This window comes from Halichoeres trimaculatus, unplaced genomic scaffold, assembly GCF_033239565.1.
Source record: "Halichoeres trimaculatus isolate MK-OKI-2021-1 unplaced genomic scaffold, fHalTri1.1 fHalTri1_scaffold_9, whole genome shotgun sequence".
NCBI lineage: Eukaryota > Metazoa > Chordata > Actinopteri > Labriformes > Labridae > Halichoeres > Halichoeres trimaculatus.
The window spans coordinates 20,121,721-20,146,474 of NW_027437188.1; the positions used below are offsets into that span (position 1 = coordinate 20,121,721).

Consider the following 24,754-nt stretch of genomic DNA (forward strand, 5'->3'; position numbering starts at 1 on the left):
TGCGAGGTAATGAGAGGAGGAGGGAATCACAAGAAATCAGAGGAGCTGTGAGGGTTAATAATGAGAATTTGTGAGCGGTTTATAAGTCACAGACCGATGTGAGAGCACTGAAGCAAGAGGCTGCATGTGCCCAAACAGATTTCACTGGTTGTGTCTCTTCTTCTTTGACACAAATGCAGTCAGTCACTTGTTACAAACATGACAAACGCAGGCAGAGAGGGAGGAGAGGGTGAAGAGTACTTTGCTCCCGTTGCAACAACTTCCCCGACAGAGAACACAAAATCAGTGATGTGAAAGAAACGTATTAGCATAACAGTTCTGTCAGAGGCTGGATGCGTTTGAGATTATGATGTAGGAGGAAAAGTTAAATGGCCGAGAATGTGAAAATGTAGAGAGAGGTTTATCAGAGATTAAAAAAAACAAAACACAAATTTGCTTCATTCTATAGCAGTCCATTTTTAGCTTTTAATCAACTATGAAATCAATTAGGGTGAAATCTTTCTCTGTCTTTTTCCCTGTCTTGCAGCAGATGTTACAATAAAAGTCTTTATTTTTTAATTAGGGCTGCTGATAACGTGATACCACTTTAAATCAACCCATGTTTTGCGAACAGACTGCAGCTTAATTTTCTTAGTTGTGTTGAAAAGCACAAGAAGAGAGTGACCTGCTGTGATGAGACCACAGTGGTCTTCAGGGAGTCCAGCTCAGTCCTGCTGGACACCAGCTCCCTCTGGAGCTCCTGGAGCTGATCTAGCTGCTCCCTCTCCTGCAAAAAAAGTTTAAAAAAAATTAACTCACAACAGCCAAAACATTTAACCAAATTAAACAATTATTATTTTTTGACCGCACTCTGTGCTGTTTGTATGTGTTAAGCTCATTTTCACTGCCCTGCACTGCTCCAAAATACCCTCAATCTCAATTTGATGATTTCTCTGACCATTAAAGCCTCGTACAGGCTGCACATTATGGTGAACTGGCCTGTTGTGCCTGCTCAGAAGAGATAACATCCTCACCTGTCTGTCTGCAGCCTCCTGAGCTGCCTTCACCTTCTCCATCATCTCCCTCCTCACGGCCTCCACCTCATCCTGAGCTGCCCGCGCCACAGTCATCTGTCGGGTCACCTCTGCGTTCTAAACACACGTTAAACAAAGATGCAGAGAAATATATGAGAAAACAGGGAATATGTTGGGTCATCAGGTCAGAGAACAGGATAAAAACTCTTAATCTAAGTTTGAAGGTTTGAGGCTCTTAAAGCTGAAAAGGCGAGGACGTTTGCTTAAAAAAAAGAGAGCAGAAAAAAAAGATTTGTTTTTCTCACCTTCCTCAGCAGGTCTGCATGACTCTGGACCAGCTCTGTGTACTTCTCCTTGAGTTTGGTGTAGCGCTGCTCATTGGCCTGAGCTTTTTCTGACAGAACCACAGATCAACATCTGGTTATTATTTGTGCCAAAGCTTGGACCTGACTTGATAAATTTCTGGTCTAATTTCGGTGAGAAGCTTTAGTCTTAGCCAAAACTTTAAAAGTCAAAACTTCTCAGCTGAGACATACAACAAACAGATTGAAAAAACAGAGGGATAAAAATATCAAAAAGGTCTTCACTGTGTGCGACGTGTGCTGGTGTGTTTAAAGATGAATGATGTCCTTTGTTCTGTAGTCAGACACAGAATCTATCATATGACACACTGTTTTCAAACTTTTCAGAACAAAAAGACTGAATAAGAGCAGCACAGCTTTAAAACTGACAAACTATGTTGCTGCGATGATTTAGGTGCTTCATATAAGATTAATTTGAAAAGCAGCAACCTGCAGAAGAGATGCTCATTAAGTCTGGCCTTACTCTCTATTTCCGTCAGGCTCCGCTGCTCCTTCTCCGTGTCCTCTCTGACCCGACGCAGATCATCCAGCTCTGCCTTCAGGAACTCACTCTCCCCCACAGCCTGCAGCCTCAGGTGGCTCTGCTCTGCCAGCTCGGCCTCCAGTTCATTGACACGCCCTCGCAGCGCCTGACACAGGCGACCACTCTGCGGAGAGACAGGAGTGAAGTTGACGAAATGCTGATTCACTTGGTGGATTTGGTTCTCTGAAACGTGAAATTTCTCCTTCACTCTTTACCTCCAGTCTAAAGGACTCCAGTTCTTCTTTAAGGGCCTGGATCTCTCGTGTTAGCTGTTCAATCAGACGGTCTCTGATTGCAACAAACAAAATACAGATCAAAACAAAAACCAGTACAAGGAACTGTGTTTTTGCAGGTGGCTTCAAGAAAAAGAATACAGTAAAAACGTCTTGATGCTGTTCTTAGTTTATTCATAAATCTAGTTAATGGATCAGACCTTTCTGGGTTAATGTGTCTGAACACTTTTTTAGCTTCTTTTCTCTTAGTAAACCACGATGAGCTATGATCTTTTAGATAATTCAAGGCTTACTTGTCATCCTTTCGCATGCCATTTTGACTGTTGAAGTTGAAGGGGTCTATAGCAGCAGAAGTCCCAAACAGGTCATCAAACTTGGTTTCCACAGCAGCCTTAAAGTTTAAAAGACAGAATGTGTCACAATTTTGCCATAAAGGACACACAAAGCTACTGTTTTAGTAGTAGCTCATGGGTTGAGATGCCTTAGTGTTGAGATCTCAACCACCTGTTGATCCTGATTCTTGCATCTGGATTACACATCTAAACTGCCTTGACTAACAGCTTTATCTGTCATGTTCAAACATATACATTAAAAGTTCAGCTTAAGCAGACATCAGTGTCAAAGTCAATACTATCACCTTTATGCTGGTGTAAACATGAACCAGATGTGTGGTGGAAATGTAATAAAACTATATTTCACAGGAGGCTCTGTTCATGCCTGATCTGCTGGCAGTTTATTTCATTATCTCCAACATCCTTGGCATCTGTTCTCCTCCACTGCTTCCACCAACGGAGAATCTTTCTTATATCTTTTGGCAGGTGATGTTTGCCAGTTGAGCACAAATACAAAAAAAAAAGAAATTACATTTTGGGAAGGTATCACTACAGGACTTTTCTCATGTTTAGTTTAGTTACCGGCAGAGAAGGAACATCTGTGTCCACAAGGTCGTCTGTCTCCACCACGTGTTCTGATTCGGGGGACGACGACTCGGCCGGGATCACGACCACAGGGCTGATGTGCTCCGACAGAGCTGATGCGCGCAGGAAGTTTGGAGGGTTCTGAAACAACCACAAAGCAGTTAGACCACATTGTTGGAGATTATTTATGTTTATTTTTTAGTGTGGCATTTTTTACTTAAGGTTAAGCGATTCAACTGTTATATTCACCTCATATTTAGACTAATCTTAAAAACATTAAAACAACCCATAATTTGAATATTATCAGTTGCTAAAAGATAGACTGATATAGAGCAGATCACGGTTTGCTGGGCATACTCTGATGTAACAGGTATAAATGAAGACATGTCTTTTGTGAGGCAGTGGTCCATTACACTTACAGTTTGAGCTATGTTCATGTTACCAATAACTCTCACACATGCTTCTCAAAATGAAATCACATCTGTGATTTTTTCATATTTAAGGGAAGTTTGATAAGCACTCAAGACAAAATTTATGCTGTAAAAGCAGTTAGCGAGTCATTTTTACAATCAGGGATAAAGTAGCAGTTGAGTGTTGAAATATCACAATACATTCTCAGAAACATGGCGGCTCTTCTACTTTAACAGTTACATGTAAATATGTTGTTTTTTGACTGATACTACTGAGCTTTTTTCCAATAATTGCTCAAAAATGTGTCCTGTGTTGTTCGATGTAGGAAAGACTAAATTACTGAAATGTGAACATATTTCCTTGTCCATATCAAAGCAAATCACCACAGTGAAGTGAAAAGTGGTGTGATTTTTATAATGCATATCTCATTTACAAATTGTTGCCAGCGCACAGCTCTATTGAGTGTGTAGAGGAATATCATGATGTATGTTGACGGTGACATAACATGGCTTGAACGCTGGAGGTTTGTATGGAAAAAAGATGAAATGTAAATATTTTATGGAGAAATTTGGAGCTCTGTTGAAGTTTGAATGTGGAAACGTTTCAGATTTAGTGAGGCAGTCCTCACCTCTGGCAACTGTGGAATCTGAATGAGCCTCTTGAAATACTGCAGGTTACTGGAGCGATAGAAAAGACTCTTTAACCTGAGAGCGAGGAGAAGGACAGAAGAGTCAGACTCTGAATATTCATTGAACACAGATCTAACAGCATTTAGCTTTATGACTGGCTCTCTTCCTGCCTGTGTTTGTGTTCTTACTTCTTGAACTGTTCCTGGAAGCGATCTCTGTGGCCCTGGAGAGTGTCGGCTGGAAGGCCTAGCAGCAAAAGAAAAAACACACACAAACACATCAGTGCTGGGACACTAGAACTGTTCAAGAATTCAATCTTTGTGTAATGTTTAGGCACAGTCTTATATATCAGGTTCTGTGCATGAGTAGATTAAATGGCTCCTTGTCAGAAACTGGGACAAGCCTTTTTAAAATGAACAGCTTGCCTGTTTGAGTGTACAGGTGAAGCTCTGAAAGTTTAGGGCCCAAAAAGTCGGAAAAAAGTGTAAACTCTGAGATGAGCATGTCATGTTTAAATCTTTAAAATGAAGAGTCTCCACTTTTGAATTTACACACAGAACTGCTGCACTGCAGGACACGTCAGAGTGAAGAGTAAGCTAGCGCTCAAAGATAAAATGGATCTTATGGACGAGTGTTTTATCTTAAAGTATGTGAATAAATTATTTTACACATTCACTTTTTTCTTAGTATCTTTTTAGAAATATTCAAATCAATTTATTTTTCCAACAGTGTGCCCTATTAAAGGTGATATATTTTTGTGGTTAAACTGTGTTAACAAAACAAAATGAAATCAATCTACACTAAATTAAATTGAATTCAGCAAATGCAAAATTTGTACTTTTAACACCATGTCAATTTGTCAGGTTTATTTCCATAGCTTTTTTCATGCAATTCACTAAGTTCTGCATGCAAACCTTGTGCAAAAGTTCTGAAGCTTGGGTTTAAATATGACACATTTTATTAGAAATATTAACCAATAAGAGACATTTTTTATCTCGTGTGTGTGTGTGTTTGTGTGTGTGTGTGTGTGTGTGTGAGACTTACAGGAATGCAGCTTAAAGAGAAGCTTGACGGTGTAGTCGTACAGGTGGCTGCTGTCCAGGATGACCTGAATGAGAGGGGCCAGACGACACTGACCCGCCGCCGTCACTGATACCGACCGAGACATGTCAAGAGAGCTGAAAACTGAGGGAGAGACAGAAAAGATCAAAACACCACTGGACCAATAAATGTGCACACTCACTGACGTACACAAACACACACACACACACACACACTAGTTTAAACACTCCTAGTCATAACAAAACTTAGCTACACTGGTGGTTATTAAAGCAAACAGTGAGATGAATAATGATGTTTTTTTCATGAATCAATCAAGTTGTGCTCTCAAGTTATTTTACTGCTTCATTTGTTGAAAACTAAACACAAGATGGTTGAAAGCAACACATAGCTCACACTCAGTAGGAAGCAAGAGAAACAAGATTTGAACTTTGGAAAGTGAAATGAGCATCAACCTGAACACAACCAGAACTGTCTGACTCCCTCTTTGCCTCCAACATCACGCACCTCTTCATTTCTCCACCTCCCTGCTCACATCAAACCCTAAAGCTGAGCCCAGAGAGCCTCTGTGCACTGAAGAGGCCGGGTTTCCTGCCTGACTAGAAAACGCACACGAACACACACAAACACACACTCAGACACCTCAGGCCTGGCCTCTGTAACCCCTGGATGACGTGATGTTGTTAAAATACACCAGACCACAGGAGGAAACTACTCTTAGAGTTGGGTGTGAGGTAACACGGACACTTGTGTGTTGGGCATATTAAAGGGAAAAGCTGTTTAATGTCTGCGAAACAATCTCAATTTCTATACTTCAGAACAAAGAATAAATGGAAACACACACACAGTAGCACAGACGTAATTTCCTCCTCATTAATGAATGGGAGTGTGCAGTTTTTCCATCATTTCTTCTGAGCTCCTGGTCACATCCCAGACGTCTATTTTTAGCCCTGTCCACACTTTTAGAACAAGACATTAACCCAGCATGACTCACTTAGACAACAACAGGGCTAAGGCACAGTGTTACTGCTAACACGGTTTGATCAGACTGACTCAGATGAGGTGGAGCCCCCATGACACTGCAGATATCATCGACTGCATCTATTTCTGAACACCATCATGTGTAAGACACCCATCAGTCACACGGCGTCATCCTGTCTGTCCATCAAAGTGTGAACTCTTGTTCATCAGTTGGTGTGTGTGTGTGTCACCATGCTAAGATAGGCACAGCTGGAAACATATCGCCTGAGAAGAGTTACTCACCTCCCAGGAAGAGGTTGAGCTCACATTCCAGGTAGTCGAACATCTCGACTGTCAACTGGAAGCTAAAAAAAAACACAGAGATGGAGAAAGATGAACATTTTCAGCACAAAGGTCTGTTTTTTCATCATTACAGACTGAGACTGTTTTCATCATTATCACTGAATAAAGCATACCTATGACTGTAATGATAAATCTTGTCATCCTGGGAATATATCTGTTTAACAGATAATAGGGCATGAAGCTGTAGCAGTCACAAATCTGAACTGAAATTTTGCAGGAACACTTAAAAACACAATTAAACTTACCTTCAGCTATCAGTATTACACTTTATATACCCTTTTAGTTCTGATGGAAGCTATTAGGTATGAAAATTTATAAGATTTTGTCAATACCGATGCCCTTATCGATTCTGCTTATCGATCTGATTCTTTAACGATTCCCTTATCAATTCCTGTTGTGAATATTCTTGGTACAAAAAGTAGCTTTACAGGTTTTCTGTGTCAACAACATTTAATTGAGTTAATACTGTAAGTGAATAAATGTAATTAGTCTCTGAGTCTGGATATTTCTGAGCATAATTATACAGAAACAGGTAAAAATTGTACACAATGTGACGTTGATGTACTGTGTTGTAATATATTAATAATTCAAGTAGGCCATCTAGTGTCTCAAAGTGGTTACAGCAATGGTTTAAGTTGTTTGGAAGCTTTCCGTAGCTATGAAGTCAGCCATGAGCCTTTTAACTGCCTGTTAGCTTTTGACATTTGAAATTCTCAGTATTTTTTTTTACAAAGAGTTGATGTGATATGTTTCTGTGATGAAAGTTGAAATTCTATTCTGAAGCTGAAGTTATACTGATGTATGCTAACTGCTAGCATATCAATGCAGTTTTCCATATACGTTAGCATCAAGCTTGGGCTATTTTGTTATTTTGGTAAATAAGGTGATTATGAATATGAATCTATTGAGAGAGAGTAATGTACATTTCTTTATGAAGTCAGTTCTTCAGTAAAACTTCAAGCTGAAAATCCTGAATCAGAGTTTTCCTGGGAAACGTTATCTAACTGCTAAGCTAAGATAGCTGCAGCAGACTAGTTGACGTAAGGTCCAGCGGCTCCAGCACAATGTAAAGATTTGATAAGGGAATTGTTAAGCACAACCTCTAACGATATCGATGGATTGAAACATTTCTTATCAATTCTCAACAGGAACCAGTTTTCGATTCCCATCCCTAGAAGCTATCAAGCTTTTGTGTGAGCCTTGTAACATTTTGGTACTGAAGAATCAACTTTGGCTCTTGTACTATTAAATTTTAACTTTTAGATCAACTTTTTGCCCCACAGGTTTAACATTTAAAATTTTAACTATGTGAAGTGTCTTGTGCTCTAAAACAGGGGTTCCCAAACTTAACTATGCTAAAGCCCCCAAACAGCATTTGCTTCTGGCCGGGGACCCCCTTTGAAAACCAATAAAATGCCTTAGAATATGCAAAGGAAGGTCATCTTTAAGAATGTATTTTTTTTTTTTACCTTTATTCACGTCCAATGATTATTACATTTTTTAGAACAGGAAATTATTAACAAACAAAAGCCAGACTCACACAAGTAGGTTGTTGCAAAAGGGACATTTCAGAGCTCTGTCAGCCAAGGTGAGATACTCCTTTCTTTCGTGTAGCTAGTAGTTAGACCGGGGAAGAGCTTTAAAGTTCAGCTCAGTTTTTTGGATGGCTTAATGATAGGCACAAACCACCAGGTCGACACAGATAATGACACTGTCATGCAGAAATTGCAACTGTCACACAAGGTGCCGGTAGATACATTCTGAAACATATGTTTTGTATGTTAAGGACAAATGGTTACAAAAAAATAAATAAAACAAATAAAAATTTAAATTATATATTTTTTTCTTCCATCCAGTTTTCTGAGGCCCCCTTTGTGCTCCCTGGCAGCCCCCACTTTGAGAACCACTGCTCTAGAAAACATTTTTAATGCTTTTAAACTATCAACGTTATAATGTTTTCAAATGAATACCAGCTCTGGTAAATCATTATTAATTATTTGAAAGTTTTATTTAGTTTCGCTCTTTTGTTTACACAGTTTGAGGTGAAAACATTGATACTCATTCATATCTGCCACACAGTCAACACTAACAACTCACAAAAAACAGCGATAAACAACAACACTCACAAGTTGTTGACGTCGTTCTCTCCTGCCTCGTCGAGCTGTCTGTTTGTCATCTGCAGGTTGCCGGGAAAGCGAGGATTCTAAAAGGGAACGAAACAGGAGGAAAACTGAAATAATTCTGACATCCCTGTGATGCAAAAACATTGGCAAAAACAGGGAAACGTGAACATTAAAGATAGAATGAAACAGCGCTTAAACTGACAAAAAAAAGTTTCTATGGAGAGCTTTAACATGCAGAGTGCACTGAAAAAAAAATTCAAAAGAAACATCTCAATACATTTCTATTCCTTTAATTTGAAGGTAACTGAATTGTTGACAAGCTATTTTAATATCAGTTGCACTATGACACATCAAGCATATGAGGAGGTACATGAGAGTCACACACTTCTCGTGGAGATATACCTCTATCTACTACTTGCCTCCCTAAGATCTCCACCTTGAGCTAAGTTGTACATGTCTATCTTAAGTATGTTTTTTAAACGATATTTACCAACTACCGGTTAACTTCGTAATCTACAGTTTCTACCTGGTGCTGAACATGGAGCACTCAGTGAGTTTTACCAAGATGCTGCTGCTAAAAAAGACACTGACACAGTTATGAGCAGTGACTATAAAGAGGACCATTAAAGATTAAGGTCATGTAACTATTGAGACTTCCTATGAAGGTTTGCTAAAAGGTTTTTCAAAACAAAGGAATAATGAAGCCTGACATTTTGCTTCAGGAATTTATTCCTATAACCATTCTGTTCCACAAACCACTCCACATCTGATCTATCCTTCAAAGTCAAAACAACACTGGTTATTGCAGCTTAAAGAAAGAGATCTGGATACTTTCTCTACAGCGACTGGTAGGTATGTTACAGAGACGACTGCCTCAGGCAAATGTTTGGACTTTGACTGCTCCTGTGCGTTCTTTGATTTTGTCTCACCGTTTGAAGCCAATCAAAACAAAAACTCTGGCTCTGAATCAGACCTGCTGTTGTGTTGGCTGCAGGAAAACTTAACTGCAATAACTGTTGTTGTTTCCCTCCCATCTGTGAGGTTATGCAGCCAAAAATATCTAGAAAATGACAGACTTACCTCACAATAAATGTGATGGAGGATAAGAAAAATAGCTTTTTTCTTAAATAATGAAAAGATCAATGCGTTAAGTCAATAGAGATTACTTAGCCGTTATTAATTAACCAGAAGGGAAGCTCTTTGTAGGTTATAAGTTAATCTTTTTACAGAAGCTTATTGTTAACTGACCTTTGTTTTCTATGTGACAAGAAGTTGTTTGATTTTCTTTCCTTTGATTATTTCAGAGATCATGCATAGATTTAAATTCAGCCCAGGCTTGTGTATAAGTAAGTATGGCATAAAAGTCATGGCACACTGAAAGGAATTAATAGTCAAAAATCTATTTTATCTCCCAAACTGCCCTTCACCCCTGGGAGCAACAACTAACCACATCTTCTTGTGATAGAATCAGTGTTGTCTGTCCGTCCCTGCACTGCTCGACTCATATGTCTCATAAAAAGGCCACATTACAGATTCTTGAGAGGCCATTAGTGTACAAGCCTGAATTTTCTATTCCCCCCTGCAGAGACACACTCGCACTAAAAGGAGAGCCTGAGACAAAGATAATGAGAGATGAGGGAGTCTGCTGCTGGGTTTTTATAGGCCAGGCCAACTCACTTTGATGTGAAACTCCATTTTGGTGATGAGCAGTTTGAGGTAGATGCTGCACAGCTTCCCATAGCCTTCGCTCAGGTGACCCTGAGGAGGAGAAAGAGAGAAGAGGGGGATGAAAGATGTGATCAAAGGTAGAAAATTATTTTTTTCCCTCTCCTGGAGGATGTGCAGGTTTAAAAACACAGAGAAAACAAAATATTTTTGGAGCTTTCAGGAAATCTGACGTGGCACTATGACTGGGGGAGCATGAAATAAACATGTAAAAGGTATAAAAGATCAAGCAGGTGGGCTTTTTGTTCCAGAAGCTAAAATATTCTCCTTAAAAGCTTCTGAATCTTTGCTAAAAGATTATTTCCCTGTACATGCTGTTTGGAAATTTCCCTCTTTCAAAAGCATGAACAAAGTTGAATTGCTCAGCAACTCATCCAATTGCTTCTCACTTCCCGTTTCCTTGAGTATGGGAGTGTAGGCGGTGATGACACAACAGGAAACAGAGGCCATAGCCCTGGTCAGAAGGACCAAACTTCCTGTATCCTCCCTCTGAGTGACATCAGCAAAAAAGTGACACAGAATACAGGATACAGAAACTAGATCCTGGGATACACAGCAAAGCAGATTCTCCACCCCAACTAATGTTGCTCAAGAAATAACTACGATTCTGTTGCTTAATAGAGAGAAGTACACTCAAGTTACACAATCAACACTGTGAATTTCATCAAGGTGTCTGCAGCAACACTGTGAGGACACTTATTCTGACTGAGATTCAAACAAACATGATCAACAACAAAGCTAGATCTTGATGCTGGCTCACAAGTAGGTGGGAAAATACCAGACTAGCTTATGTGGTATAACTGCCTGTCAACACAACAACATGGAGTCTTCAGGCAATGTGTTGTGAGCTCAGATAGACACACTTGGCATGTCTTACATGGCACTGTCAATCACAGGCTAGGACTGCCAGTACGGCAGCAGAGTGAAAAGAAAGGGTGTAATCTGAGTATTATAGTTTGAAGAACAGTAAGGAGTTGTGATTTCTTGTTAGTCAACTAATACAAACTTTTGTTTATTGAATCATTCTTGTTTAAAGAAAAAAACAACAACAGAACATTCTTCAAAGTTTTTAATTATCAAGCCTGATCCATAATAAATAAATCACAAACAGTTATGATACCATTATGGTGGTAAAGTATTAAGTTATTCATCCTAACTTAAATTGTAGAGGTATGAGGTCAGTAGTTAAACTTGTGACTGCAGTCTGTTTGATGATAACAGTAAAATGATCATGAGTACTTACCCACATCCTGCTCATATCAGTTAAATCAGCCTTGTTCCTCATGGAGTCTTTTATCACCTGCAGGGACAGCAGCAGGAAACAGAGAGGACGGGGAACAGGCGGGGACATGAGTTCACATAACAAGGACCCAATGTGAATCATATGTGGTGTGAGATGAAACGGGAATCATTTGGAAAGATCTATGAAGAGATTAAACTATTTCCCAAACAGGTATGCATAAAGGACAGTTATATATCGTTGTATAATGTTTCCATACGTTTGGATGTCCGTCTCGCAGCAGCTTGTGGAAGACGTGGCAGAACTTCCAGCACAGCACTGCGTTACTGGAGAGAGGAAGGCGGTTGACAGATGCCCAGAAGGTGTGGGCGCCTTTTTCATGATGGGTCCCCAAGATGCAGGGTGATGGACAAGTCAAGGATAACAAAGACTCTTTCATGAGTTATACATAATGCAAGATGTCTTTTGGAAGTATTATCTCTTTTTCATGATTCATGGACACTACTGCTGACATGAGTATCATTTATCTCAGAAGTGCACCTTTCTGACTTATCCAACAACAAATCTGCACAAACCGGTAGATTTAAAGTCACTTTAAGCACGTTTTAAATTGACTCTTTTTTGTCCATACAAGAGCTATACAATTGTTTTCATTTCCATCCCCATCTCCATTGATGCATTCAAAATAAAAAAAGAGGCAAAGTCTTAATATAATTCACTCAAAGACTGTAAAAAAATGGACGTCATCTTGCTAGGCTAGGAGTGAGGTAGCCACAAAAAACAAACACTCCCCCTGGAGGCTGGGGGCAGTTTAGGTAAAAAAAATCAATCTTCCCAGCCATTCCAGATGGGCTGTGGGCAAACTTTAAAAAGCTAATTCACCTCGTAGATATCCTTCTCACATCCTGTTGTTGTGGTGATTTTAAAGATTATTTTGGCTGCCTTGTAATCAATTCCTCTTTTTTCAGAAAAAGTTTTTTTCACTAGTTACAAGAGGTTAAAAACAAGGATGACAGATGTCTTTCTTGTGTTTTTTTTTTTTTTTTGGGGGGGGGGGGGTTAAAGAGATTTGACTCTTGAAAGAAAAAATATAAATTGTGTTTGTCACCTGGCTCCACTCAGATTCTCCCAGAATCACTTAAAGCCTCTACTGTGTAGACTCTAGCTGCACAACAGCTGCCAAGGGCTGCGCCTGTGACAGGGCGTATTTTGGCTCTAAAACCGCACAATGATGAATAGCGGCACTACCACACCATCCACTCTATATATAGTCAATGATTGTACCTGATAAGGTTTTATTTTTCAAACAATGATACTTTCAGACCCTGCTGCTTGCTTGCTGCTTAAATTGTCTTGGTTGGATTGGGGTGTGGTACATGCTTTCCCAACATTTTGCAGCAGTGAGCTAAAGCTAACATCAGAACAAGTGATGCCAATTACAGGGCGTTTGTTGATTTAATTTTGATCTATTTTATTATAAACATACAAATGCAAACATGCATATGGTTCACCTCACTTTTTATCCTTACTTATATGACCACATATTTCCTTATATCATGCATGCTTACTCTCTACATGACTAAAAGATGTAGCTTGTTTTGTAAAAGAGAATACTTGTCAGTAAAGTTTGAATTCAGCCGTTGACAACAGGCCAAACAATGCCTCAAGTTATTTTCACCATGGTTGAACTTCAGTGTTTGCACAGCTGAAGACAGCATCATTACTGGCCATGTTGTGACTGTTCAACATTCAAATTAATTGTATTTCCTTTCCAAACATAAAAAACAAACATGTTTATATATTTAATACATAAAAAAATCAATATAATGCCTCTTAGATATTTCTTATCGTGGTTGAACTTTGCAGACTCTAAATCATACTTTCCACAATCTTCTCTCTGTTCTGTCTAACACATGACTAAATTAGCTCTGCAGCAGGACCAAATTTAGATGATAAGGTTTCACTAAGTTTGTTGTTTTCACTTTCACTGTGGTAAACCTTCAGCCATAGGGGACCGAGTCCACATAAACCCACACACATAAAAAGCACACACTCTCCTCACACATGTGTGCACACACACACACACACACACACACACACACACACACACACACACACACACACACACACACACACACACACACACACACACACACACACACACACACACACACACACACACACACACACACACACACACACAAAGACAATATGAGGATATTCCTGGCATGCTTCTCTTTGACAGCGACCTCCTGTGTGTTGATGGCCTTATTGATGCTGACAGCCTGTGAAAAAGAGAGGAAAGAGGGCACAGAAAAAAAGGATGGGAGGAAGAGAGAACACAAATCAGCTTCTTCTCACAGCTTGCAGAAAAGAAATACAAAAACCTTCAAGAGTTGAGAGTTTCATTTTAAAACCTGGCACACTTCCTCCCCTTTTTTTTCTGTAGAAAGTTGCCTTTTCTTTTCGAACCACTTGGGGAATGGAAAGCAGAAGTGATTCTGCTAAGGGTTGACTGACCCACTTTCTTCACAGTTGATATTCAAGGCAGGAGCAGAGAGGCCTGAATTCCTCTCTGCTTTTGAGGAGCTCTACAGACGCAGGCACCTGTCTCATCAGGTGACACATATGCCATCAGATTCCCCTGCTGCAGCCACAACAGATGCCTGCATTTGTAATTTTTTACTGGGAGCCAATCGTAGGTAAACACAGATAGCATTGGACCCAGTAAGAGGCAGATGAGGAAGCCCTGGCTGTTGCTCATGTGTAAATGATTGCCTGTGCAGTGAAATCTACGGAGGAATGTTGGTGTGAACGCCATCCAACATCAGCTCAAATTTAAGTTTCACAGAACATGCATTTCAGAAACACAGGTGTCACAACTTATTAGTTTTAGATTCACCAAAATATTACCAGAACATTGCTAGTTTTAATGTAACTGTTTATACAGGGTATATGCTGAAATCCTGAGGTTAAATTCAATACCTTTTCAAGACTTTTTTAAAAACCTTTCAAAAAGTCTTAAGACCTTACTGAGACTTTAAGCTGCTGTTAGCAACCGATCTTTGATGATTGCAGTTTTCATTTTAACATAAATTAGGTAAGCTGAGAAGAAATAAAGCTTGAAAGTATAAATAAAACTAAATGCAGGTTAATTGACATTCCCATTACCACAAGTAACAGTTATTTATGGCCAACTTGCATAAAATACATACGGATGGCTACTGAACTACTGTATGAACTGAGTTTGTTGTCACATTAGCCTACAGATATGTTGGGCTGCTAGCAATACATACAGCCTGCGCCTCACAAAATTACAACTTTGCTTGTTGTCACGTTAATAACAACAGCGCTATGTAACTGTATCAATAAATACCTAAACTCATCGTATAGTATCCTGTAAAAAGGTGATTTTAACAAAGAAAATTTGTTTCAAAACAACTGAGATCAGGAGAAGCCTTCTCTAAATCGTAAGAATCCAAAATCCCAGGTCATCAAAAGTCCGAGAAATTTTCTCAGGAGGCTGTAGAAACTCTTATGATTTAGAGTGAAATATTTTGAGACGCTAAAGCTTTTTCTAGATCCTCACGCTGGTCTGTGATGAGTGTGACGAGCAGAATGATCGTCCAATCACCAGGTGTGGTTATTTTTGAAGGTTCAGACCCTGAAAACATTTTCGAAACAGAGGGACTATTTCTGTGGCGGATATATGGAGCTGTCTGTCTGTCGTGTCAGGTTAGTTTGTAACAGTCGCAAGGAAGAAAATAAGTATTCATGGATACTTTTGGAGTCAAAGCTTGAATACCGATAAAATTTAATACCTCATAACATTACGATAAAGACTTTTTAATACTTTTTAAGGGCCTTAATTTTCCCACAATTGATTTATCAACTTTTAATACTTTTCAAGACCTGGCGGACACCCTGTTATAAAGTAAAACACAAGACATATGTCAATCTTCAATCTCACATGTCAAGCTCGAGGAGAACAGTCAGGAATTATCCACATATTTATCCACATTCTTACTACACGTGGGCTGACAATGAACAGCAATTCTTCAAAACATGTCTCTTAAATTTCCCAAGATGCAAACTGGCCGTTATCATTTTAAAGATCATTGTGTGACATTCTTGACCCCATGGGATCTGGTAGTCAATGGGAAAAACTTTTAGGGACCATCAATGAGTGTAATTTCCAACTATCTGTTACATATTCAAACATCACACTGAAAGACAAGTGTCAGAGACAAGAGCAGCTATGATAAAAGTGAAAGAATCAGCAAAGTCTGTGGGATTTAGCCCCTTGGGACCATGAAGGTTTGCACAGAATTACATGATGATAAATGTAGTAGATATTCTGGTCTGGAACAAAACACAGCTGACAGACGCTGCCAGTGATTCGAGAACTTTTGCAACATACCGTATTTCATGTGGTTATGGGAGGCACGCAAACACAAAACCTGTCTGATGAAATACACATGGAAACAAGTCCACAAAATGTTCCTGCTATAAGCTCCAGGCCCACATTGTTTAGCTATTTTAGATGGTTTTCAAACTAAGGTGTGCTGCAGCAGCATCTGGCCGACACATCTCAATGCTCGAGAGAAGAAAGTCAAACCAATAAAAATCACATCCTGACTACTTCTCTTAAAAACGGAAACTCTGATGTTAAAAAATAAAGCCAAACCTGCAATCTGTCACTATAACTTGCATGGTGCCATAAACCGTGAGAGTGGCAGCTTAGGTCAGCGGAGGACGGGAGGCCTGTTTCACAATCTCACTTCCCACAGATGTCCTGGGTTTGCTCCTCCTCTTCCAGTACATGAGCAGTCAGGACTGGAAGTTCACCGAGGGGATTGTTGAATGAAGGGAAAAGGGCCATGATGTGTGGGGAGGGAAGAAGGCAGGAATTAAGGAGAGGAGTGGAGGAACAACTAAGGAGCATTGGTTGTTATCAATGTCAAGATAGGACAAACCCCGCGATCAAATCCCAGAAGACCAACATCAGATCACTTACCAATAAAATAAGATCCAAGGTGTCACTGACTCTTATTCATGCTAAATTCTGTTAAAATAACCATTTAATATCAAGTCATGAAAGCAAACTGAGTAGGGATCAGGGAAAAAACAACCTGATCTAAAATTCCACTCCTGTCTTGTCTTAACAACAGCAATAACAAAAGACTCCTCCATAACTGTGGGGAAAGTGACTACTGTGTAATCATGAGCAATTTGAGAGAGCTGGCATAGATGAGTTTTGTGTTCACAAAATGTGCAAGAACAGTAAAGAGGGAATGGAGAACAGATCTTATATTAACCATCTTCAGTCTCTATCATCTGCTGATTGGTGCTCGGCTCATAATCCTGTGTGTTGTGAAGATGATGACTGGCTGCCATTCCTCTGCTGTCATCAAACATGCAGGACGTTGATTAAACACGATCACTGAGGCGACACCTGTCCTGTTGCATCAACAGTTACAACCTGAGCCAAGACTCTGGCAGTGTGTGTGTGTGTGTGTGTGTGTGTGTGTGTGTGTGTGTGTGTGTGTGTGTGAGCATGTGTGTATACCGTAAAGGTCAGACACAGCAGGACCTACGATTTTCTGTTCTGGCTGTGCAGAAAAGGAGTTGAAATAAGTGTTTGATAGAACCAGTAGCAAAAAAAACGTCACTGATTTCTACTTCACTGAAATGCATGTGATAGCATGTACCTCTTCAATGCATCAGAAATTCTAAAAAAATGTCTTCTATAACAAAGCTTACACAGCACTATACTGTACAGTGCTGCACAGAACAGAGGTGGAAATATCACCATCATTAGCCACGGTTACATGAGGAGTTTTTCGTCTTTCCAAATGAAATCTTTCTGAATGACTTTTCCGAAAACAGTAGTATACATGGAAAGGAATATTCCAATCTCTGGTCTACATGCGCCGCTGTAATCAAACAGAATAGTCAATGGGGCATACGCAGAAAAAAGGTAAACATCACGCGATTTATCAAAGATGGAGGACGACAGTTTTTTTTTAATGGTGAGTTTTTCGTCTGTCCAGTCTTGAAATTATGTTCAGTTCTTCAAAGTTTGGATCAAAAACAAACTTTCCGCGGCAGTCCAGTGCTGACCGCTCGCAGCCATTTTTAAAGTTGAGGAACGTCTCTAGTTGCGTCTTACATCATATCTGAGCATGCGCTGAAAGAAAGTACCCTGACAACTTTTCATTTGAGTGGATACATCATAACCTCAATCGGCTTGGGGAGAGGAATATTCCACCCCTGTGAAACCAATTAAATGTCCATTCGGATTGGCACTTTTCTTTCGGAATGAGGTGTATACAAAGGTTAAATTCTTTACGTTTGAGCAAATAAACCAAATGCAAGCGGAATATTTGGGTCCATTTATATGTGGCTATTGTTTTCCAGTAACTGGTAATGTAACTAATCACCATTTCAATCATTACAATGCCATAATCGTTAGTGTCAGATGTGGGGCGTTATTGTGTATCATGCACTGGTATCTATCAGCTGTTATCCAACTCAGCCAGGCACAGGTCAGAAGCTACAAACGAAATGTTTTTTTTCTTCTTTTTTTGATTTTCCCTTTTTTGGTGGGAGGGAAAGGGTGACGGACACATAATAAGTAATGATAGCTGGCTAAAGGTAGAGTACAATTTAATGGTAAGCCAACTAGAGTCTGGAGAGTTAAAACTGGTGACGTAAGGATGGGAGTACAGGCACTGATTCAATGCAATTGATGTAAAAAGGCAAGAACATACATGTGAAGTGTTAATTACTGCCCAGTACAAAACCCACTCAAAAACACCAATTCTAATACATATTTGAAGGTTTTTCAAATAAGTAATGCAATAATTACTTTCCCTGGTTCACTAGCTACATTTTGAAGGAGTAATTCCTCATTCTTTTCTGACTGATTTAATTACTTTTTAAAGAAAGTAACAAGTAAGTAACAAGTTACTCATACTGTTTCCTGTCCTGTCCCTCCATCAGCCAAAATCCAAAAATCAAGGGATGATTGAGAATCTCTTAGTGGCACTGGTTTTCACATGAGGATGACCCAATTAGCCCACAGTGAGACTTTGTATTTTGAGTTGGTTTGAATGAGAGTGCCAGCTGCCTAGGACTCCTGGCATTGGCTGCTGGCATCACTGCTTCAATCCTCTATTGGCTTCTTGCAGCATGACCATGTCGACCAGCTGACGATGCGAAATACTGGCAGATTAAATCACAGGTAGAGGCACGTTTAAGAGCAGCCTGGGATTAGTCATCTTGAAACCAGTTAATTTCAACAGAAGGAGTCCCCTGGGGCCAAACTTGACTACATCCTTCAATAATTCTTTGACCTGTTCATCATTACCCTTTTTTTAATTACATAATTTAGTTTAACTGACTGTTAAATCAATCATAATCCAACTAAACACTTACTTCCTTTTTGCATCTTGGTATCTATCAAAACATCTTTTTTTCCTCCACAGCTTTGCTTAAGAACAAAGTGTTATTGATACAGTGTTGAAAGCATGTTAAGTCAGGCCTGGCAGCCCTTAATCAGGCCTTCTGTAGAAAGCAGGGCATTGATATGCTGATCATAGCCTGGCTGTGTCCACTGAAGGGTCAGTGCACAGAGCCCAGAGAGAGGAAGCATCTTCTGCCTGCTAAATAAAACAGCCTTCATTCATTGATCGAGCTGTTTCCATAGAGGTATTGAAAATGCTATTGACATAGCCTAAAGTGTGAGCTCAGGTAATGACAGACACATCAGATCCAGTACTACAAGTTATCAACCCCAAATAAAAGCAACTTGATTTACTAGATTAATCTTTACAGCTTCAAAAGAGAAGCACACAATGTGAGCTATGCTGTACTTGAACCAGATATGCACTTAAGCAGCTACTAGGGCGAGATTAAACTATTATTTTAGTATTTAGGTGTTGCATCAGTTGCTCTGGTGATTTGTTTCTGACTAAATTAAATTATTGTATCTTGTCATCTTATTAGCTGGGACAGTGACTAATAAGGGTTGGTATGATGTCCAAATCAAAAATATGTTTTAAATTTGTTAAAACAACATGTAAGATGTTTTTTTTTAAATATGTAGTTTGAATTACTGTTGTTTTCATAGTGTTTTATTTTTATATGACACTTGTACCTTTTTTAACCAACTGAAGAATCACTCCCATCAAATTGTCAAGGGGTGAAACCAAAAAAAGCACAACAAGTATTAAATAATTCACCCTCCTAGAAGTTATGCAAGTGTGCTGATGAAACAAGTAGTTTGTTATGAAATATCATCTTAGCGTATAAATAAAATACTTCTACAATTAGGTAATATGTTTTTTTTGTCATACTGAGCTAGTCCCTGAGCTGTTTTCTCTCTATTTTTGGATGTGTTGGTTTGGTCTTTCTCAAAAAAGTGAAATCAGAGCACATCGGTGCAGGGTTAGAAAAATACATCGCTTACATGTGATGTCAGGTATTGGATCAGTTACCTGGTATCAGGTGATTAGAAAATTAGCAAACAAAACAGCATTTATATTTTCCTTTAAAGGACAACTGATGACAGACTGGAAATGAAGGAAGGAGACAGTGTGGAAGACATTCAGTAAAGAATTACTGTCGGGAATAGAGCCATGAGTCCTGTGTTTATGTGAGGCGAACCAACACTCTCCCTTTTTACATCACTTCTCACAAACACCACTCAATAACCAGCAACAGTATATGATGAATACAAGCCTTCCTTGGCTCTTCTACTTTATATGTCATCACATTATGGTGACTCCAAAAATTCCAAAATAGCTGTAGAGAAAATACAGCTCTCTTGGTTATTTCTGTCTCTGCTGTGACCAGATTAATGTCACCGTTAATGATGAGACAAACCCACAGTCAGTGATGTTCCATCATGAGAAAATGACAGCGGAAAACCTCACCCGAGCCAAACGAAAGCAGGCAGAGTAAATTCGGAAACACTTGTTCTCCCTGGATTTAAATTCTCATGGTTAAAGAGGCGGAGGAGGAATCCTTGTGTGACCCTGATGATTTAATGCAGGAGCAAAGTTATTAATCTCAGTAACAGCGTAGTGATTAAATGACCCCAGCAGTTTAGGTTAAGGAGGAGGACACAAAGCTAGAAGCATCCGCCATGACTGACAGTCTTTTATGATTCATGTGTGTATCAGGTCAGTGGCTCTGAATGTTCTTATAGAGAAACAAACAGAGCCCTCACTTCTGATTTGTGTTGAACCATAAAGTAAAGCCTTTGGTTTCAAGAGCCTCATCAACTGAGCAACTTGTTGAAGGCTGGGTACTAGCTTGGCGCCTTTTGCCGCAACTCTCTCTTCTTTGTCCGTTTCTTGTAACTTTTTTCGTCTCTTTTTTGTAATCTTCGTATTTGGAGTGGATCATTACTTTGTATGGCTCATTTGTTGGTCATGGACAACAAACTTTTTGTGGCTTCAGTGATATTTTACTACTTTTTCTCCTTTGTTTGTCTGGAGATCCTACATGTAACCATGGCTGCTTTGTTTACATGTAAACTCAGCTGTTAGCAGCCTGTAGCATGTCAATGCTAACTGGTGTAAGGCCTGATGTCTCCCCACAAGGTGAGGAGAAGGAGGTGAGGACGACGTGCTGGTTCTCAGGTGTGAGCTAAGAAGTGACGACATGGACCCGTCCTTCCATCCATCATTATTGGGAACGAAAGAGCTATCTTCAATAAGATGGACGAGCTAGCTGTGCTAATCCAGCACCAGAGGGACCTGCTGTGAGCAGACAGGATCCAGGAGACAGAGATGGAGCATGACTGAAGGAGCTCAGTCCTGGACCCTGTGGAGGTGGAGGCTGGCTGAACTGGAGAATGATGGACAAGCTGTCATCATCTATTTTATTATGGACCTTTTTATACTTTCTATACACTTTCTTACTTTTGTTTTTCTTGATTGCTGCTGTGACTTCAATTTCGTTGTACTTGTTACAGTGACAATAAAGTTCTATTCTATTCTATTCTGTTCTATTCTATATTCTATTCTACTCAATTTGAAGGTTTAACCTGTGTTTTTGGAATATCTACTGTCACTGAATCAACCTCAGTTTGTGTGACGTAAAGAGCATAAAAATAAAATCAAATGCTCATTTACTTTCACACACAAAAATAATACAATAAATCACTGGGTCAATTTTTGAGAACGTAATCCACATATATGGTTTGTTGCACTCCATTTCCCACCATAAACTCTAGGTTTACCCTTTTTTGAGCACTTGCCCTGATGAGAGCATTAAGTTTGTCGTGCAGTGGTTAGAGATGTGCAGAGAATCCCCTTTTATGTTCTTGTCCTCTGCTTTTCAAATATCAGTTGAAATAGTTCAAATGTCACTCAGAAGATACTAGGTACACACCAGGCTGATGAATTGTACAGTGAGACGAAACAGGAGGGCTAAAAACAGCACATATACACAGCTGTCTGTGAATGCACGGTCACTGTGGCTGATGCACAGGGGTGGAGGTAGTGGTGGCAGAGAAGGTGGTGGTGGTGGTGGTGGTGGAGGGTGTAGAGGCACTCAGTCAGGCTTCCTGTCTTGGCACACCCTGTACTGCCCATTTCCTGCCTGCCTGCTGAAAAATGCCCAGCTCCAACCCCCCTCTGACTAAAACCCAGTCAACCCAGACAGCGCCTGAGACGGTCAGTCAGGCTGAACATTTCATTCCTTCTACCCTCTCACATTTCATGCCAGACTCTTACAGGTGACTTTCTGGGGAAAATACCATGAAAAAACCTGGTTCATATTTCCTAAGTACTTTCCTTCAATAATAAAATAAGACAGAAACTGGAATCAGAGAAGTTCAAACATGGAAACAAGAAGATGATCTTAAGACTGTCATGCCTTTAACGTTTATGATTCCAGCACTTGGTTTGTCTAACCTTTTGGCTCTCCATAATCTCATTCACAATTTGTTTTGTGTTGTTTCCGCTTCTATTCCTATCTGCACGAATAAGATCCTTGTTGGAACAAACCTCAGTTTACCCTTAAAGCTAAATTGAATACCCTCTGGCCTTTTCTTCACTCTTGTGTATGTCAATGCCTGAATATCAAAATAATATCCACTACTCAAATAAAAGCTGAAGTTGGGCTTTGATTGTTCAAAATTCTGCAACAATTTTTCTAATACACAGGAAACAAGAAGTGGAACAAGAACTCGTGACACAGGTTATTTAATCCTAAACTAGTTAAGCAACCAGCCAACAAACAAATACAGTAGATGTAGCATTATGCTAGTGTTCACTATGGTGAAGCCCTATGATGACTGTATATTGAACATTTGCTCTCCTCTTTGCTCAGCTTTTGGTTTCCTTCAACACCTGACTATCCATATATTTGGCTGGTGTATGCCAAACTTTGTACCCAGGGACCACATATGAAAATGAACTTTATGGCTAACTCTGAGAGTTTTTTTGTTTTGCATGTTTGCCTGTCAAACTCTTTAGAAACATACTTATCTAACAAATGTAGAGAGAATGAGAAGGGAGCTGCTGTAACTTGTCTCAGATTCAGATCATTTTTTGTTTATAGCAGCTTAATACACAGGTAATGATTTCATTGAGACACCTACAGTAAAAACCAACAGCATCAGCCTTTAACAAAGTGTTTCTTGTTATGAGGACAGCAGTTGCAAGGGGAGGTGTGACCAACCAAAAATAAAAGCCTGTTTCCTTAAAATTAACACAACTCCCTGTGCAGCTGAACATACATGTGGAACTCTTGAAACTGAAAGCTATCCTCACTACGTAAAGTTCACGCAATGGACAAAAATCTACTCTCACTATGAAAGGGCACTTTTGAAAAAAAAAAAAACACACACACACATTCAAATATCAGATAATAGATGGGACAGTGTTCTGGGCCCAAACATTTTTCCAAAAAGTAACTCCACCCAAATCCAAAGGTCACTCCTGTGAACAGAGCCCTCTGTGTTGCTTGTTTAAGGCCTGTTTTAGAGCGTTGCATCTGACATCTGACACGAACATCCGCTCTAAAACAACAGTCACTCCACACCTCTTGAAAAGGAGCCCGGCTGGCACTGAGAAGGGGAAAGTGATGGAAAAGATGGGCTTTTTCAGAGCGACTATTTTTCCAGTGCACTGAAATGAATGTAGGGAAAGCAGAGCTGTGGTGCTAAAAACTAGAAGTCATGGTTAGAAGGTATCACTGGAAGGGACAAGGGCAGTCTGCATGGTCATCTACATCACTGTCAACAGAGTTCACAGGCAGTGCAATTATCATTCTGTACATCAGGGATGGGGAAACCATCTATCTAAAGCCTTTTTTATATGGCCCGCTCAAGACATATGCGTCTGTGGCACCTTGCTGTTGATTTAAATGTCATGGTGGTGGCTCTTTTGTATCCCCATATCCTTGTTTGTGTTTATTGTAAAAAAAAAAAAAAAAACACAGAAGAGGAGTGAGGACAGATCTCTGAGATGTAAAAAAAAAGGCTTCTGTTGCAAAGGTAAGATCTGGTATTTCACTATTGTTTAGCAGATAGACAAGACAATTGTTTAAATGAACTGGGATTGCTGTTATAGATGACACTACTCATCACTGAGTGATAAGTGTTTTACTAACCCAGCATCAAAAACATCATAATTTGACCCCAAGTCCCCTGGTTTCATTAGCTAACTTGTGATAACTCTACCAATTTCAAAACTGGATAATTTTTTTTTTAATAACATGATTTTCTACAAAGTTCCGATGTGTCGATACCAAGCGGCAACCTCCGGTCTAAGAATGTGAGACAATGCAGAAGTGCTAAAATCTGCTGTTTCTCGTGTGTTCGCTTGAGGCTGGCTCCGGAAGTGGCGGAAGTCACATACACACCAAGCCAAAAAAAGACATTTTCAAAGCAGAAATTAACCCATTTACAGCCTGGTTCAAAAAATGTCTCCTGTCTGAGTCGCTAATTTTACTACAGGCACCCACTGTACGAGGGGAGGTTCGTTCACAGGATATTAAGATCGCGAGCTCCCCCAATATGAGGCACAGCTGAGGGTCATGTGACCAACAGGCGCCCTATGGCTGTAGGTGAAGCCCTTGCCACTACCACCACTACCAATATGGCCGCTGTAGCCGATGTGCTTCATTTTCCGTTTCAGACACAGACGGGTGACGTCGGCGAGACTACGTCCATGTTT

At 39.8% G+C, this 24,754-nt stretch overlaps 1 protein-coding gene across 2 annotated transcripts in view; it reads right to left on the reverse strand.

The window, feature by feature from the left end:
• hip1 (huntingtin interacting protein 1) overlaps nt 1-24,754 on the reverse strand; it is a 50,044-nt gene that overhangs the window by 13,445 nt on the left and 11,845 nt on the right. For both annotated transcript variants that reach the window (XM_074679286.1, XM_074679288.1), the window contains exons 2-17: nt 13,780-13,843; nt 11,818-11,960; nt 11,562-11,618; nt 10,271-10,351; nt 8,597-8,673; nt 6,411-6,472; nt 5,133-5,273; nt 4,277-4,334; nt 4,088-4,163; nt 3,046-3,189; nt 2,425-2,522; nt 2,114-2,186; nt 1,839-2,022; nt 1,319-1,407; nt 1,014-1,130; nt 665-766 (exon numbers count right to left, since the gene is read on the reverse strand). In XM_074679286.1, the coding sequence (XP_074535387.1) occupies nt 665-766; nt 1,014-1,130; nt 1,319-1,407; nt 1,839-2,022; nt 2,114-2,186; nt 2,425-2,522; nt 3,046-3,189; nt 4,088-4,163; nt 4,277-4,334; nt 5,133-5,273; nt 6,411-6,472; nt 8,597-8,673; nt 10,271-10,351; nt 11,562-11,618; nt 11,818-11,960; nt 13,780-13,843 (1,566 nt within the window). The remainder of the gene's footprint in view (nt 1-664; nt 767-1,013; nt 1,131-1,318; nt 1,408-1,838; nt 2,023-2,113; nt 2,187-2,424; nt 2,523-3,045; nt 3,190-4,087; nt 4,164-4,276; nt 4,335-5,132; nt 5,274-6,410; nt 6,473-8,596; nt 8,674-10,270; nt 10,352-11,561; nt 11,619-11,817; nt 11,961-13,779; nt 13,844-24,754) is intronic.